Source organism: Azolla caroliniana, unplaced genomic scaffold (genome assembly GCF_043228905.1).
Source record: "Azolla caroliniana isolate FFs.n. ecotype wild unplaced genomic scaffold, voAzoCaro1.0.p SCAF_3, whole genome shotgun sequence".
Lineage (NCBI taxonomy): Eukaryota > Viridiplantae > Streptophyta > Polypodiopsida > Salviniales > Salviniaceae > Azolla > Azolla caroliniana.
Window position 1 is genome coordinate 21,360,333 of NW_028230438.1, and position 19,937 is coordinate 21,380,269.

A 19,937-nucleotide genomic window follows, 5' to 3' on the forward strand; every position below is an offset into this window, starting at 1 on the left:
TCATCACAGACAGACATATGTATGTACATAGAATAAGCATACATGCACACATACATTATGATACATATACATACACACATGCATGCATACATGACATAACATACACATACATACATCACATTACATGCATGCATGTATGCATACATCACATAACATGCACATACACATACATAGAATCAAGCATAGCATACATGTCGAGAAATCTAACCACCCTAATATATCCTTCTCAACGTTCCTCGGACATTTTACTGAAAACACCAGATATCCTTCTACCCACCATATACCATATAGACAGAGAAATCTAACCACCATATATCCTTTTGGGCATTCCCGTACTTTTTTACTAGAAACACCCATCAAATCATTTCCAACTTTCTCGATAAAATTGTGTGGGCGGGAATTATGGGATGGGTGGTGTTGGTGTAAAAAATGTGGGTAAAACAAAGTCGATTGTGAGTGATCGGGGGTTGGGAGCATTGCAATCGTGTCATATTCCAACTTCTGAACTTGTTTGGGGGCAAAATCTGCATAGTAGATGAGGGGACTCAGCATTGCTCCAATCCACCAATCTCACATCGACGAGTATGTGGTGAGCTAAGTCACATGGAATAGATTAAGTCTATGGCAAGCAACTAAATGGGCTTCGTCATGCATGCATAGGTGCAATTTGCACATCGGAGAAGACAATCTCATGGTTTAGTGTGAAGTAAGCTTTTCTATTGGTGTTGAGCAAGTACCAACAACTCATTTTACCAGAATCATTGAGGAGTGTGATTCATATGTAAATGGAGTAGTTGAGATAGCAATGATCTAATGTATGTAAGGAGTCATAGTTCTCAAAAATAAGGTTGTTTGTCAATTTAAGCCATTTAGTTGTATTTAGTTGTATGTGCTCAATGGAATCACATAAGCATACAATGACATGTACAATCACACTTCAACATTATGCTTAATTAATATACCCTATTTGTTTTCTCCATTGTATCTTTGTGGTGTTGCAATAATTTATTTGGTGCTGGTGTTGACTCAATACACATTTGAAGGTTGCAGATGCTTTCATAATAATTGTATGGAATTGGTGCAATATATGGAATGTGACCAATATCCAAAGCTTAGAATATCAGTTAGTTGTTGGGCAGAGAGTGGAAGAAGAAAAGGGAGTGTTGGTGTATGGAAAAGGGTTAGTGCAAATGTAATGTTTACGCATTTCCCTCCACGTTCGATAACTTCTATGGCATGGAGTTGAGTGTATACGAACGGATTCAATGAGAGTAACATAGCAGACACTTTGAAGATGTGCATGGGCAAAACTAGCTATTTCTTCATATTCTTCATGTCATGACCACCAATTAGCCTTCATGATTTTGGGGCAATCAAATTTCAAGATTTGATACTAATTACGTATTGATTGTAGTCCATATCTTGTTGATTTCACTGGACTAAGCAATCCCCGACAACGTCCTCATAGATAGCATTGTTTGGACACCTTGTGATTAATTAGCCTTATCTCTTATTGAATTCATGTTTACTTGTTGCCTAGATTTAATTTTCTGTCCATAACATGGAGGAAGAAAATCTCGTACATTTTCGAATTGTAGTCGTTATATTTCCTAATGGATACCACATATAATAATAAGAATGAATTGTTTATATATATATATATGACAAGATCGAGAGTTTTATTCTTCAAATTCTGATATGTATGGCAAAGTCAACATTCCACTAATAATATGTTTTGTTTAAACACTTTAGGTTGGTATGTAAGCGTGTTGTCTATGGCAATTGAAGCATCAAAGAAAATCATGTTCTTAAGTCATTAAGATCATGTAACTTTTCTACACATATTTACTAAACTTTGTGTACATCTCGTTGTCCATGCTCTTTAATTGAGGTATCACGCAAAGTGACTTTTTTGGCAACGCGTTTGTGTCATTGAGAATCCAAGTCATTGACATGTTCACTTTTTCTATTTCTATTGGGCTACCCAGTTCAACAAACATAATAAGATTACACAATCCCAAGAAAGTTCCAAGCACTATGTTTGCTTTGGAAATGGGAGGGGGCGCAATCTACTAGGGTGAAACAAGTATTTAAGGAGAATGAGAGGTTCCAAAATCTAAAAGCTAGCCCTTTTTAAGCGCCCAATGTTATACTAATGTTATTCTCTTCTCATACATGTAATTCTTATCAACGTTAATTCTAGTTGGTATTTGTAAGCTCAAATCTACTCCAACATGGCACTATGTTCTGGCATTCCAAGAGTTTGCTTTAAAAGATGCTCTTTAAAAGTTATTGTAGACCCCAGTGGCATTGAGGGTTTGCACACAATTGAACATATTCCCATTCACATATTCAATCAATTTTAACACAAAGTTGAATTGCATGCAGACAGTAGAACCCTCCTAGAGGACCCCAATTGTGAGTTGTAACTAAATTATGGCCTCAAGTTCAAAACACTCAATAAGCTGATAGAAATATTTGTACTATGTAAACGAAATGCATCCCTCATTTTAAAGTAGACTCGTGTATGCCAGTTGGGTTGAGAAATTTATCCATCTTTTGTAAAAAAACATAGTCAGTGACATTCCAACTTCTATGCTAAATTATCAAATGAGTAGTTGGCATAAAGGAGCAATAGGATCATGAAAACATTGAAATATCCAATAATCCTCTCCCAATGTTCATGTACCTATTGAGGATAATATCCTGACAATGATGAGCAAATCATCTCATTCAATTATTTTTGTCGGTAACATGTCCAAATGCAAAGGATGGTAATTTTGTTACTCACCAAAAACTAGTCAAGGAGATAAACTTTCTTCTATCTAAGCAATAGAATTTCTAATGAAGCTAGGTAGGTATCTAACATTTAAGTAATATATTAGTTAGAAAGAGATTGATGGCCACATGTAATAACATAAGAGCCAAGGCTCATTGGGGTAGTGAGATGTAGTTGGATATGTTCTAGCATTTTTACTAAATATTAGGGTCAACATTTGCGATGCAATATCCCAAATTTAACATTTTAACGTCTTACTAGTGAATCCTTAGTGCCTCTAATATTCTATCGTCGATGCTCACAATGTTCATAACATCCCCTAATAGCTCCAATAGATCTTTTATTCCCCATCTTTTAAACCATTCCATAATGTAATGCAACCAACCAAATGAGACGATTTTCCCCTATTAGTTTTTTGTACCTCTTTTAACAATTTGTGTCCTATGTCCAACCCTGCTTTTAACAAATTGTGTTCGGTCATATCCTTGACTTTTGCAATATACTTATATACTCTTTGATCATCCTCGAAGATCACTCATGACCTAGGAGCCAAAGTGAAGCATTTTCATGTAGAGAGAGACATGGAGAGAGAGGGACAAAGAGAAATACACACACACACACAAATAAGGGTGAAACCCATGAATAAAGTTTGTGTGCTTAAATGACTACAAGAGCACACCCATTCGCGAAGGGACCCTTGTATAACAAGTAGGTGATACCATGTGCACATACATGATTTCATCACATGAGACCTTTATTTATTTTGTTGGTGTTAACATTCCGATTGTCATTTATAATATCGCTCTTCTAACATCAATATAATACAAAATGTCCATTGATCATGTCAACATCTATCACTTACGAATTAGGGATTGTCATGTCATCACTACGCAAAAGTAGCTCACATTGAAATCAAAACTCCATTGCCCACTAACATGTGTATCAATGTTGTGCAAAAAGTGTTAGATATGCATTTTCTAGTTACTATGTACATATCCATCTTCATATTGAAATTAAAGTTGTTACTTACCAATAAGACTATCAACTTCATGGAAAAGGGTAGCCCGCAATTACAATGAAGAAAGTAAACATGAGCTCAAGGCGATGATCATTGAGCAACACTTCCTTAATGAACTAATCAGGGCATGGGGTACTAATATGGGTCATGTATGGTTAGCCTAACATAGGGTAGCATCAATACATTATTTTAAGGTGGCTTGTCCTTTGAGTGCGCCTAACATCTATTTACTAGTGCTTACACTTCATTAGTATAGTTTGCCTTAACGTAGTGATATAGGTTACAATCCTGAGGTTGTAGATAGTGATTTGTAAATCTATACATTAGTTCCAAAACAACTTCAAAATTAGATCCATTGTTTATGACTTGAACTTAGACTTTCAAGGTAGCACAAAGTTTACTACTAGAAGAGCTAACCAAAAGAAAGTCGTCATGACTCATATCATGTGCGTTACAAAAATATTTAAACTCATTAATACCAAAACATCCCCATATCGTATAAACACTTACATTAACCAAAGTCATCACTATACTTATATTACCAATGATTTTTTGGAATCCTACATATAATATTTAAACACTTGACTTATATGTAAAATATGTTAAGTGTCACTCATTATGAAAACCACAGACAAAAATCTAATCTTAACTCTCAAGGGTGATTGCCACGTGTCGAAACTTTAATTTACAAAAATTTAGAGGCAAAGAGAAATTGGGCTAGTATCTCGACTTTTCATGATGTTAAATTCTTCTTTAGCAAATATCACTTGTAAACTATTAAATCATTGTACATTTCATTGTGGTAAATAATGGACAATGATTTTCAAAATATTTTGAAACGGCCATTTAGCTATTATTAACCCCTCTTTCTTTCTTTTCAATGAATGTTTGGAGGGTCCAATTATAACGTTGTAAGTTCAACATTATTTCCTTCCAGACAATGCATATGTCGTTTATGTTGTCGCGTTGGTGATCCTTGTACAGATACATGGTTTCTACATACAATGGGTCTATGTATCAACAACCTCTATGGCTACATATCTCTTGGCTGGCAAACCCTAGGCATGCCTAATTATAGCAACCACAAGTTGAGATAGGGATAAAGTGAAACCATCTCTTGAGAAATATTCAAAATGCATTGGAGTTTATCACAATATGTTGTACATTATGAAACAATGGACCTTCTCTTCAATTACCTTTCACAAAGTATTTTCCACTTGGCAACACCATCAACCAACTTGCTTTCCACCATTCCTTGAGGTGTACTTGACCAATCACACATCAAGGCAAATGTGACAAGGCTTCCATATATGCATGTGGGGCACGGTATGAACTCATCATCTACTATGGAAAGTAACAAATAATATGATGATAGAAAGTAGTATTTGTCCCTACCTCTCAGAAGGATTGGTGCAACTCTTGGATGTAACTAACAAAAATAAGTTATTGTTGAGAGATGATGTTGATGTAACATGCCCCAACTACCCTTTTGAACATGATCAATAGAGAGATGGGTAAATTAATGCACAATAAGTTTATCTTTTGGATTAGAAACCTAATGTAGATTTTCCTTCGGATTTCCTTCTCGAGAGGCCAATAGAAAAGTCTCCTTTAGAGTTTGTACACATCAATGTTTTCAAATAGATGGTGGTAACAACTATGGGTGAATAATCCTACTTATTCCCAATAGGATGATGGTGCTTAGAATGTTTATAAAGTGGCATTGATTGATGTGGGTAGATTTCAAATGGTTAAGGAGATTTCTTTCAAACTGGTTTCGCGCGTATACAACATCAAAATGAATTTAGAGGCACTCGGTGGTTCCACATACTCTAGAATGAAACAATGTACTAGAATTTCAAAGTCATATAATTGTTGAAATGGCTCAATTATGCTCCACGGATGGTACTTTAAGTTAGCCCACTTACCTTGAATCGGATCTTTGAAACATCAAAAGATGAAACCAGAGCAATATCTAAATTTTGGAGATGATGATTAATATGAGGAACGTGCAAGCCTTAGGCAAGTTGATCTTTAGCATTGAACTAAGACCACAAATCTAACATAATGTAGAAGGTCAAAGAAGTCAATGAAATTAGAGAAATAAGTACGGTGGAAGTGTGTGATTGCTCAAATCTTCAACCTCACACTCGTGGGGGATCTCCTTGAAGAAGATAAATGGTCGAGCTCTGTGGAGGATGCAATAAATAATCTAAGATGGAAAATAGTTTACAGGATCTAATATGAAAGTATTCTTGATAAGCAAACTTAGAATTGAATTAGTCAATATATTAGACAAAAAGCAAGACGTAGTGGGTTTGGAAGATTAAGTACAAGAATGATGGATTCATGGACAAATAGAATGCAAGAATAATAGTGTGGTGTGCATGTGTTCCCTTGTGCTACCCTTTTAGCACACCCTTTTTAGGATGCATGTACCTAAGCTGACCCACCCTTTTAGCACACCCTTTTCAGCTAAGCCAACCCAAATTGGTACCTTTGTATCAACTATAAATTGGGCAAGAAGTAAGAAGCTAAGTAAGCTAGTTTTGATATCTTATGTGCATTTCACAAGTAGCAAAAGGGTTTGAATAAAAGATGGGAGAAGTTTTTGTGAATTTTTTCACTCTAATCACAAGCCTTAGAGCTAGTTATTTGAGTTGTCTTGATAGTGCATGCATCGTGGAATTGACTAACACACAAGATGTATGTGTAGTTATTTGCATCATTATCTACTCGATCCAAGCTAGTCCAATTTAGACTCCAATTGATGTTACCTTAATTCTAAGTGTCCATGTAATTTAATCTAACGTTCTCCCAACCATAAAACATGTTTTCTAATGCTTCCATCGTCTTTTTCTCCACTCATTCAATGATGTTCTTCAACTCTTGAAGATTCATCTTCAATTGCACGAAAATATAAATGTTTCTTTGTACATTGAGGGCACTCATTACTGAGGTGCGAGAAACAAAGTTATTTAACCCAACAACTGTTGTGTTGTATATAAGGCCAAAGCTATAGGTTAGAAAAAAGATCATGGGTGCTATACAACACAATCAATAGTATGTAATTAGATGGATTGCTTAGCATGTTTTTAGTGAGTAATTCATGATCATGTAACCGTGAGATGAATCTTGGCAATAAAAGGGGATTGATGGTTTCGTATACATTATGTAGTTTTGGGAAAGTCAAGAAGTTAGATTCTTCTAAGAGAGTAGAGTCACTCGAGGGAGCTTTTGGTCCCAATTATATGAGAGTGTGGTTTATACAACCCTCACGACAATTAGTTCCCTATGCCTTCGTTGTCAACCAAGTATAGGCATTGACCAATAATTGCCTTGGGCAACAACTTGTTCTTGGTAGTTTCAACAATTGACTAGAATGTGAAAGTCACAAGGAGGTCAATGGGGAACTATCATCATCATCATCAAGAATTCCAATTATGAAAACTATATGGCAATGCAAAGAACCATCGTCATGATCATGATGGCAAGGCCAGATCAACCCTCACCCAAAGCCTATGTTGATTGTGCTTCTTGGAGCCATAAGCTCTAGGTTGTCCTACATGCTTTGAGAAGTGCCCCTCAATGTTGAAATCAAACGACCCATCGTATATATACTATATCTTAGTGTTTAGATTGGATGATTATTAGCAATGAAGATGAGCAATGGAAGCAAATGCAATTAAACTTTTTGAAAAAAATAAAATAAAATAAAAATATGGAAGCAAATGCAATTATGGAATAAGTTTATTTAAGCACTTTGTAGATAATTTTGTGGCTCCCAAAGTCTAGTAGTAGGGAGGGGTTCCTCGATTGAGACAAAAGGCTACTAAACTAAAGAGGACGAAGGAGTTCATATTCACTTTGGAGAAGAGAAACTAAAAATGATTTTGTTCACAACAATTACAAAGTTAATAAAGGAATTCCCTACGTGAGAAGCGTTTTGGAATGAAAAGAAGCTAACAAAAGTTGAAGTGCAAGTATGAGCACTGAGACCAAATTCTCGACAACTTTGAAGGTCCATCAATTGCACTTCAATGTCACATCTTAGCATCTATACTAAATCTCATGATGTTGTCCATTTAGGCAATGATAGGTACAGGAAGAAAACGAATTCGTCAACAACCCTTATCCATCCTTTGTACATTATTCTAACACCCAACTCGTGAAAACTCACAACTTTATAAAGTTTACATGCAAAGTTATAGAAGTTCTTACCTTCATTCAAATAAAACTCCGATTGCCCGGCGAAAACTTTCAACATGCAATAAGAAGGTGCTTTCATTCGGGAATAACTCCAATTGGACTATTGAAGACTTATAAAGTTTAAACGAAGCAGATTATAATACGATGATCGGCTCGATATCACTTCACACTTGGGGGGGATGGGGCCACTGCAATGTGAAAGTGAGGAAAAGAGATCACGAGTCCATGGGAATGAGGCGAGAGACAAACGTTGAACATAACATGTCCTCAACACACATACACAGAGTTTTATTAGGATCCGTCATCGCTATGTGAATGTGTGTACTCCATGGATGGATGGATGGATGGGATGCCCATCACTCTCACAAGAAGCAAGCATTTGTGTTGAGATCGGCTAGGGCCCTCTCTAATAAGTGTGAAAGGGCTAATAAATAAGAATAAGAATAAAAAAAATAAAAACAAAAAAGAGAGTATGAAACAGCTTGGAATGTGGTGTGTGTCTAGTAAATGCATGGACTGATGATCGATAAAGGCTTCGTTTTCTTTGCTTAAAAAAGAAAAAGAAAAAGAAAAAGAAAGGAATATGCATATGTAAATGAGACCTTCGATCCTGAGAGAGAGAGAGAGAGAGAGAGCCAAGAGAATTATTATTTTCTTTTCCTTTTAATTTTAACCACGGATGGGGAAAGCCAAGCACAGAAACGCAAAAGCCGGATGAAAAGCAGCGCAGGTAGGAAAAAACAAAACGCAGAACGCAAAAAAGCAGAAGATAAATAATGGACAGAGCGAGAGAGAGAGATAAACAAACAAACAAATAAATAAATATATACTTATAAGTTATAAACAAAAAAAAAACAAAAAACAAAAAAATAGACAAATATGTAAATAAACAAACAAATATGTAAATATATAAATAAATAAATAAGTAAATAAATAAGTAAATAAATAAGTAAATAAATAAGTAAGTAAATAAATAAATAAATAAATAAATAAATAAATAAATAAATAAATAAATAAATAAATAAATAAATAAATAAATAAATAAAATAAATGAAATTGGTTTTCATTAACTGCTGCTGCTTCTCTGCATAATAAGTCTCTCTCTCTCTCTCTTTCTCTTCCTTCTTCTTCTTTTTCTTCTTCTTCGCTAATCGCCATAGCCGCCCCCTCTCTCTGTCTTTCTCTGTCTCTCTCTACTTTCTGAGTTCTCGCCTCAACCAAAGGTTCTCTCTGAGTTTCTACCATTCTGCAATCTCCGAGTCTCTCTCTCTCTCTCTCTCTCTCTCTCTTTCTCTGTGTACATTTTCATCCACCAGCGTCTGCAACCTCTGTCTTCTCCTTTCCTTCTGCATTTTCTCTGAGCAATTATTCACCAAAATCTCCTCCCCTTTCTCCTCTTCCTCTCCGTTTTTTCTTAGTGTACACACACACACCATAGCCGACCTCTCTCCCTCTCTCAGTGCATTCTCGCACTAAGATTCACCATAATCGAGCGCGGAAGCCTCTCTGATTCCATTGTTCTTTCTCCTCTCTCTCTCTCTCATTCTCTCTGCATTTCCTGAGTATCTGCAATAGCCAACTCTCTCTCGGTTCTGATCTCCCCCCTCATCTGCTGCTGTTCTCTGTGTTCGAAGCATCTTTCTTCTTCTCCCACGGCCATCACCATCACCATCACCATCACCAGCAGCCATGGGGCGATGGCTGTCCCCAGTGAAAGCCAAGCAGCTGCAGAGGAACCTGCGGCAGCTCCGCGTCTCCATCTTCTGTTTCCTCCTCACCTTCCTGGTGCTCCGCAACACCATCGGGGCTGGGAAGTTCGGCACACCTGCACAGGACTTCGAGGAGCTCAGGCATCACTTCCACTTCCACCATCGCCTCCCGCAAGACCATGCCTCCTCCATTCACAGGAAACAGCGCGCAGCTCGGGTCCTCACGGAGGCAACCGTTTCCTCTTCGTTTTCTTCCTCGCTACTGCTGCAAGACGAAGTGGGACAGGAAATGGCAGCTCGATCATCATCATCTTCCAAGAAATTGTACTCAGTACCAGATACATTCCTTCCTTCCCCAGCTGGAGCAGGAGAAAAGTTTACAGATTTGTCTTTTGCTCTTCCTCCTACACCCCTTTCTTCCTCTCTGATCAGGAAAACTTATGCAGTGTCAGATCCTTCTCTGGCTTCATCGAGCCGTCCAGTTCTACTGAATCAACCTAAGTTTTCTGCACATCAAGCGACTACGCGAGCTATTATAGTATCTCGTGATGAATCATTGCAGAGAATCAGTGAAAAGACTTCCTTTTCATCTTCCGAGCAGCTAATTCCTGGAGATAGTGATAATCTCCGTTTAAACGGTTGGAAGAGGTTAGGAATGCCTGGTTATACTCAACCGAAATCCTTTCGCGGTTCTGATACCGATGGTGGTTCCTTAACTCACAGCAGTTCTTCTAGTGAAGGGAGCAAATCCGTTCTCGTCGTTACTGGGTTTTGGCCTTCTCTGTCCAATTGCGCTCAGGTCTCCAACATTACTAAGCATTTCCACCTCCGATCTCTGAAAAATAAGCTGTCTTTCGCTAAGTTGCACCATAACTCTACAGAGATCCTTTATCACGTCGGACCAACGCGTCCTGGCGAGTCTAAGCTGAGTCTTCTTACCAAGCTTATGACTGAGAATACTCAGGCTGAATGGCTATGGTGGATGGACAGCGATGCTTTCCTCACAGATATTTCATTCGACCTCCCTTTACAGAACTATGCGGGCCGTAACCTCGTTTTCTATGGAAATGCAGGTTTCGACATGAAAACTAGCTATGGCGAAAATGCTGAGATTATGAGGACAGGAAACTTCTTGATCAGGAACTGTGAATGGTCTCTACATTTCTTGCAGAGATGGACTGAGATAAGCAACTTTGTATCAGCATTGTCAAAGCCAGGAACTAGATCTGATCGTTCAAGAGAAGAAGTAAATGATGAAGAGTTAGCCGTAACGTTGATGCTTAACAGGGAGAGAATACTGTGGGAACCGAAGGTGTATTTGGATGATTCTTACTCTCTGCAAGGGCATGATTGGTTAGAACGGTTTGCTAATCTGGTAGAATTCCCAGCTGTTGTTAGTTTTGACCAAGGATGCAGCAGGCGCTGTGAAGCTATGGAAGCTTGCTTCATAGAAATGGAGAGGATTCTTCGTTTGTCAGATCATTAATAAACCTACCTAGTCTGCATTTTGCGCTTAATCAAGATTCTTTGGGAATATTTGTGATTAAGGATGATTCAAAACATAGTCATCAAGGATTTTTGCAAATCGTTCATGGTGAAGAAGCGTGTGTCCAAGCCATCGTGAATGGTATCTTGGAATCATCGGTATAAAGGTTTTCTTCAAATCATCATGAGAAGGTTTTCTGCCAATCTTCATGCGAAGGTTTAATCTGCAGGAATTCATAAGGTTTCTACAAATTTGTGGCTATTTGCAGCATGTCATGTCATTATATCAGTGAAGGTATGATAAATTTTTGAACCTCTGTTTCGTGAGCAGTGAAATGATTTCAGCTACGAGTGAAGCAGTAATGCAATCAGCTCAATGAGAGTGGAAGGAGAATGAGATGAAGATGATGAAAGAGGCGAGGGTATTCCATTATTGTATGAGAGATCGATCAGCCGAATTCATTTTGTTGAGTTAGCTCATTTTTGTTGGTTCCTGCTTAAATCCTCAGCAGATTTTGTTCAAATACCTGAGATTATCATTAATCCGTGACTTGATCTCGTAGATTATCGTTAATCTCTGCGTTAATCTGATGCAGGTCTTCCATTTAATCTCCCTGCATAAATCTTCTTCAATGGCAGATCTAACACATTAAAATCTGCGAGAATCAAAATGATATATGAGCGAGTGAGTAAATTAGGTTGAGATGTAGGTCTTCTATTTAATAAGAGAAAGCAAAAAGCGCTCCGGCATAAATGCTGTACTAAACGTTCTTCTGCTTTTCAAGCAGAAAAAAGAGAAAATGTGTGGGGGGCTTCTTCTTCTGTTTAAGGTCCAAAGTTCGAATCTGAGGATTGCCACATTACAAACATAAACATGAAGGTTTCAAACACACACACACACACAATATCATTATTTAGATGTTGAATAGAAGCCATTTCATGTTAATTGAATCGAAGCCATTTCATATTATGGATACTGTTTTTCTCTCGATGCGTGGCAATGATGGGCCAATCAAATGCAATGAAGACTCCCACTCAGAAGCTCCATAAAAATTAATCGTAGTTTTGATGGATGCCTCTTTGTTTGTTTTAAATCTTGCGCCCAATGGCACTAATTAATCGCCTAGTGGTTGCAAAATGCTCTCATATGTCAGTTGCTTAATGTGTGATGTTAGTTTGTTAGTTAAAGGAGCTAATTAATTGAATTGAGTAGTTACGAATGCTTTTATATATTTTGCTTGATGTGTCATGTTTTTAATGAACATATTTGTAATTAAAAATGGGTTATGCATTGGAATCATTCCTCATTCTGCTTATCGATCATAATCCCACTTTTTGAACACGGGAGTGAGAATCATAGCTAATGAGTCGATTAGGCTTTTGATTCTACACATTATTGAAATATAGAGGTTTCCAACTAGGAATGGAACAAGCAAATCACCTTCTAGCTTGTGCTCAAGTTATGACTAAATATGTGTTAACTTGTGTTGTGATCATTCTGTTGTTTTCAAATGATATGTGCCCAATTGAAACATTTCTATCTCATAGTGATTGTTGGGAGCTTGAAGTTTGAATAAAAAATGGGAGGAGGGTTCTAACTTCTAAACCCCACATATTGCGATGATTTGGAATGTTAACGATCCAAAGGAAGCTTTGGAACTAGTGGTGCAAATGCCCTAACATTTGTGTATGTGGCACACAAACACACACATCTTCCCTTTGGTTGTGTTGTTTTTTCTCTCTTGTGTTTCACACGTATAGTTGCCTTTATTTAGGTTGTCTCAAGAATGTGCCCGTTTCCCATAGACTTATCCAAATGAAAACCATCTTTACATGCATCGAATTTTCCAAAGTTAACTCTCGGAAGTTACCTCCTATTACATGACTCATCATCCTTTGAGGCCCCTTATTGTATCGTAACTCAATATTCTGCATCAATGTCATTATACCTTCAAAAGAAGGAGATATCTATATGTGAGTTCTACTTTCATAATAGTTCTTAAACTAGGTTTCTCAATTGCTCATCTGTTGCACAATCTTCTTCGTCTTCTGTGATTGTGGCTCCCTCATCAACTAGTGTGTAGAGAAATTGACTTATGGGATCTATGGTTTGTGTTGGATTTAACGAATAATTGTCCTTTAATGAGAAAATAAAGGTGTCTGAAGTAGCCAAAGACGAGAACAAAAGTAGTGCTGTGAATGCAAGGCATGCACATATCCGTTGAAAAATATGTTTTTCAATTTCAATTCAATGTAAGAAATAGGATGAGTTAAAACCTTTAAATGCGTGGTTAGGTGGTTCGATAATGCCTTAATTTTTCTCTTTTGTGGTTGAGCCTTTTTCATGAATCCAAATTTATGGCAACTTTTCTTAGGGTTACAATGGCTTCTTATAGATTCCATTTTCAACTATACAATAAAATTGGCCAAAGATAGTTCACAATCTTGAAGATTGCCTATTTACATCCCATGGTTGAAGAGTGCTATTGGATATGTTAAGTTTGAGAAGAAACAATTAAATTGTCCTTATTTGCAACCTCTTATGAGCCTTCACCCTTTTCCTTTGGTAAATAAAAGCCCTTCATGGTAAATATATGGTCCAAAAAATTGTCATTGTTGGGTTAAAATTTCTAGGATTTAGATGTTTATGCATTACGAGTCCAACAAAAGCCAAACGGTAACATGTTATTTAAATGAAAAAGAGAACCTTTACCCACTTGATCTACTTTTGGCCAAACATATAAAATATATTGGACTGCACTTGGATTAAATTTAACATGTAACAAAAAAGATATTTGTCCCAATACAAATTTTGCATTTTGGGCATTACATGGAGGAAGATACAGGTCCTCAATTTTTGTCGAGAATTCCTTGCTATGTAAGAGACATCACCTTATTTGATTGGTTATGTTTGGGAGAAAGGACAAAAGAGATGTATAATTTAAAAGAGGCATACAAGACCCAAACTTATACCTATGTGTATGAATCACTATGATGAGGGAATGTACCTTTGCACGTGGATAGTTTATACTTCTTCTTATGTTGCATAATCTAACACATCAAAGTAGACTATATGCATAATCTAACAATTTGTGGGAATATGAAGGACTTGCTTATTGTGGTATTAGGGTGGGTATGGTTTGGAGGTTTATCTTTTGACTGGTTAAATGTTTTAGGTCAACTTCTTCGTTTCTCTAGGACAGGATCATATGCATTTTGCAAGCTTAAAGGAAAGTGAATAATATATAAAGGTACTAGCTGATGATAGAAGTGAGGAATGGAAATTTTGGAGGGAAAGGGAAATACACAACCATGGATGTATGCATATTCTAGAAGCCAAACACACACACACACACACACACACACACACACACACACACACAAAAAAAAAAAAGAGAGCCAAAGATGCATAAGTAATCGTTTTCAAAAAATTGCTTTGTTTGTGGCCAAATTTCTCTCTGAGATAGTGATTTTAACATCACTTATCTTTGGTCCTTTTTCTCTAATGGTCTTTAATTGTTGAGATGACATATTTGTATATTGCCTCTGGCCACTTTAATTTTAATACCAATGGAGGATATTTTTTATAGGAAAAAAATGTAGACTATATGATGAGGTTTCAAAACATAAGTAAACAAACACAATAATCTAGTGAGGGTTAGTCATTATCTTTAGAGATTGCATTTATCGTTCTTCCTTATAGAGTCTTGAGGTGTTGGATTCTTCTCTATTTTTTCATGTTCATCCAAAGAATATGTGTAGTTTGCGTATTCTCCCCCAAAGTTATTTTTAGTGGCAATATTGTGGGAGACATGTTGGAAGGTTATTCATCACAATCTCTAAACTTACTCTCTTGATGCAAGGTTCCCAAGATTGGTCTAACCAAGCTAAACGACCTGCTTAACTTCATGCCACCAATAAATTATATTTCACACCACAAAAATTGAGTTTTAACACAACTCATGGTAATTTGGGTTCATTGTTAAGTGCATAACCATAATAGATCATCATACAGGTTTTCAATAGTTTTCCCTAATTTTATGATGTGTATGTATGAGTTAATTTGGAAACGAACAATGGGTTATGAATCTAATTACAATTCTATGGTGTGAGATAACTATTAAGTGAGTTGTCACTTGACCACTTTATATGAAGTAGTCAATTGTGAACACATTAGGGTCTAGAATTTGTACCTATATAAGAGGGCTAACTACCTTCTTATGATGGAGAGGCTTGGCCAATGTTGAGACTACGTTAGTATGGGTATGGCTCTTGTTAGCTAATCACATGTGATATGTGTGGAACCCAAGGTGCGATTTGCATCAACCCTTAATGGTATGAAACATCGAGGAGAGGAGTTTTTAGTCCATCTCACGTTGTTGTGAAGGGGAGATTAGGTGGTGTGGCACCCCTCTTTAATTTCTTTGGTTCATAATTCCTTATGTTTTGCTTAAATAAATAGTTAGACTCTAATTACTTATGGTAACATTCACCTTGGATAATGTTTAGCCCGAGTATTGTTGCAACCACATTCGAGTTAAACTTGATGACCACGTTATATTCTAGATCGATAACAAATTATTTGTGAACTTTGCTGCTCCGTATACATCATCTTGTGTAATTCACAATATCTTACCGAGAAGTTTGGACATATCCTACACTATACCATGCATTTCCTTCTACATGTGTAAGCCAACATGTATGATTCAAGTCCTAAGTATGAAATTGTGTACCTTGACCATCATAAGAAATTGACAAAAGGACTCGAACTAAATTCCACCATATCATTCCATACTTGGTAGAACTTCAAGAATGATATAATTTTTTTCATATCTTGGACATGATCTAAAACAAGTTCATGCATGCATGCCACTTAGCCAACACATGCAACCCCCTAAACAATGAAGTGTTGTGTGGAATGGAGAATGCACACATACAATCCATAGAGTACACAATGGAGAAGAAACACTTTTACATAGGAATAAGAAGAGCATTAAAGTACAATTACAACAAAGAGATGATACAACAAGAGTTTGATCTCATTTGCACGGAATGGTAAGAGTTGAGCAACCAACATTTCAAAGAGAAAGGCCGATTAGGCTGATCGCAAAAAATGGCAAGAATATGATTATTGACCCTAAGCCAAGGGAGATCACACTGTCGACAATGTGTTGGTCTATAGAAGAGCATTTGGATCAGCTATCATGGGACCCAACGATGTATTTTTGGAGAACTCAAGGACAAGCTGATGGGGAAAAGTTGGTTCAATTTTTCAGGTATAACACGAAGATTGGGAGGCAAATTATTCTAGAACAAGAACACGACAAGATTGCGACAAAGAAATTTTGGATACAGGAGGGCATTAGTGAAATGAGACGAGATCAATTCTGGAAAATGATATGACATGACAAATATGACCGCAATATAATGATGTGCTTATGGCTTATTGCACATAGAGCCTTGCCGGTAGGGACGTGGGGTAAAGGCCCCAATGTAGACCCTAGAGGCATTGCATGTGGACAGATAGAAAGCATTTCCCATTGTCTATGGGAATGTCGCGAGGTAGTGGCTGTATGGGGAAGGGCACTACGTTTGCTTTGCCATGCCTTTAGTTCGTTCACCCTCAACTGGGGACATGCTTGCTGGATTTGTCTTGAGGATGATGTGGCGAAATACGATAGCACATGCGATGCTCAGTACAGAGGGGAGAATGGCATTGTTCAGCTGATCATTGACAACAAGGTACCTACAACTTGTGCACATAATCAAAAACTTGGAGATCTTTGGACGTTGCTTGCCCCCAGTACTATATGGTGTATATGGACAACAAGGTGTGCCAAGGTATTTTCAGCACACAAACACCCTCCAGCTGAATCGATTAAGCTAATCTGGCACACATTAATAACTACACTAAGATCTCAATATGAGCGGATTGATGGTACTGATGATGCTGCAGAACTAATGAGGCTATATTTTTGAAAGCGATGGTGTACTACATCGATGGCCGCAACAAATGGAATGGATATACCATGGAAGTATGAAGTACCCAGATGGTTGTTCCCCCCTCCCATTAGTTGAACTAGGGGCGTGAAAGACATGACATGTGGGATAGTGAATGTAGGTGAAGTGTATGAAAGGATGACTAGAGACATATGAAAGTGTAAGATAAATAAGCGAGATCTCTTATGCAGGATAGGATAGTCTTGGCACGGCCTACCCGAGAAAGGGATCGAGTTTGTGTATATTTTAACTAATGGAGAGTATTCTTTTTTGGAAAAAGAGTTTGATCTCATTTGCTCTTTGAATCCTATATGAGTAGAGAGATAAAATTGAGTTGTAAAATGGAGAAAGAATTATCCTTATATCCCTTGAGCATAGGGTGTCTAAAATTGGTGAGGTTCTTAACCCTAATGGTTGACCCATCTATTGCATTAAATGCACCCATGTTCTTGTTAACCATGGTTAAGCGGGTAACCAACAATTGCTCAAACTAAAATCACATATCAAGTGTGACACTTTACCCATATAAACTTTATCATTTGATTTGATTAAGGATTTTTTTTTCCAAAAAAAAACTCCTTCCATTAGTTATAAAATTTTACAAATGAGTGTGTTATATATACAAATCCTTGTAGGGACGCGATAGTTCCATCTTATGTAGATGCCCACTGACTCAAGAAAGGGAGAGGATGACCATTGTTGGATGAGGGCTAGTCGTTGTCTTTCAACTCCATTAGAGCCGCCCTTGAGGCCATTGTATTGGCTCTTTCGAGTGGCTACAACGTCACCCCATTCCAGTTCGAGGGTCTTCATGAATGAGCAGTCACACAATTTTCTTTTGAATGAAAATCATCTAACACAACTTTTCATTTGAATAATTTCTTGTACAAGGATCAATGTTTTCTCATCGTTTGTTTAAGGTAGAGGGCACCATCCACTAGACACTTACTCACCTTCTATGAGGAATCCATTATTCCATACTTTACAAGCCCTTTGTGCTTGCTTTAGGCCATGAGCCCGGTTCGGTTTCTTGGCCTTGAAACTAAACCAAACCATTTATTCATAATAAAAATCGAACCAAACTATTTAAAAATTATGAAGCCATTTAAATTGAACCGTTTAGAGCTGAACCATTTAAAAATAAGAGAAACCAAACCTTTTACGGAAAATTTAGAACCAAACCATTTTTGATATATATTGATCATCATACTTATTATAAATTTGTGTGAGAAAATCATCATAAATTTGTTCATCATACTTACCATAAATTTTGTCCTCATACTTATTATAAAGTTAGTCATTATACTTATTATAAATTTGAACATCATAAATGAAAAGGAAACTCAACATTTAATGCACATAAAATTTAATAAGTGAAAACTAGGGTTTTAAATTAAAAGTTAAAAGTTAGAGCCTATATAGAAAATTTAGGAGTATTTTTTAATATATAAACTTTTAAACCGAACAACATAAACCGAAATCGATAAGCCGTGAAACCATAAAATTCAAAACCGAACCGAATCGAAACCAAACCAAATAGTAACATTTGAAACTAACCAAATTATTTACTTATCTTCAAACCAATAAACCGTTAAGCCACGACTTAACGGTTTGGTTTGATTTGAGCCGAAATCAGGCCCATTACTGGATATGTTAGCAAAAAATACCTTTGGGTTCAAAATAAGCATTAAGAAATCTACACTTTACATCCATCCAAATAGTTTTGAGCTTTGAAATTTGAGTAAATGATTTCGCAAAATCTAGTAACTTCTTTTGCAAATACCCATTTGATACTAGTCTTCTCTTCTATTTATCCTCGAGTCTTTCAGACCAACTTCATCACAATGATATTCTGCTTTAATCTATCTGCTTCATCACAAAGTCTAAACATCCACACTTGTTCCCAACTTGGACTCAACCTTTTGCCATCATAATCCTTTATTTCCTCATACACAAAACTCAAATCCTTATAAACTTTAACGATATCTACGGTGATCATGAGGTTGATATTTTAATAAATCTCATGGTTTTCTCGTGCACCTCCTCCATTGTCCTTGAGATCCATGGGCTTGAACTTCTTATCTTCAATATTTGAACTTGGTCCAAGGTCTGGAAATTAATTCACCTACTTAGGAACTAGTGTTCCCTTTTGAGCCAAATTGAGTTGCTTACAACTCATTGGATTCATCATCCTCATCAACATTCGTGGATGCCAACTTTGGCACCTAATGTACCTTCTACGATTTGTGCTACATCTTCATAGAATATACATTGAACCACTCAAGAATGGTTTGATTTTGATGTTCAACTACTTTATTTGCGTATACATACTTAAATTCTCCTTGCCCAATTCCTTCTCCACATTTGATACCAGTTTAAAAAGCTATGAAGTGCCTCAACATTCTCTTTGAAGAAATGAGTCCACACCATCCTACCATTATACTAACATATAATCAACGGGAAGTACGATGACTTGTTTGTCTTTACAAAGAGGTCGATAGAGATAGAATTTGAAGAAGCGTAAAGCCTCTTAACCTCTTATAAAATGAATTTATGATGTTGGCTTGTGATATACTCGCTTACTCTATGATCTAGATGCCATGTGACTTTCGGTGCATTTGCATTTGAGCAAATGCTCCAGGGTGTATCAAAGGAAAGCAAGGAAAAGAGAAAGAGAAACACAATATGATATTTTCTGTTAACGAAAGAGGGAGCCACAAAGCTAGAAAATATTAGA

At 36.8% G+C, this 19,937-nt stretch overlaps 1 protein-coding gene across 2 annotated transcripts; it reads left to right on the top strand.

Annotated features, from left to right (window-relative positions):
- The first annotated feature begins 9,618 nt into the window (after positions 1-9,618).
- Positions 9,619-11,903, top strand: LOC147866546 (xyloglucan 6-xylosyltransferase 2-like). Of its 2 annotated transcripts, none has more exons than XM_087317005.1 (2): positions 9,619-10,363; positions 10,439-11,903. In XM_087317005.1, the coding sequence occupies exons 1-2, from the start codon at positions 9,696-9,698 to the stop codon at positions 11,199-11,201; spliced, it is 1,431 nt and encodes a 476-aa protein (XP_087173131.1). In that variant the 5' UTR covers positions 9,619-9,695; the 3' UTR covers positions 11,202-11,903. The 2 variants fall into 2 exon arrangements, with proteins under 2 accessions (XP_087173131.1, XP_087173132.1); XM_087317006.1 differs by having other exon boundaries at positions 10,442-11,903.
- Positions 11,904-19,937: the final 8,034 nt, after the last annotated feature.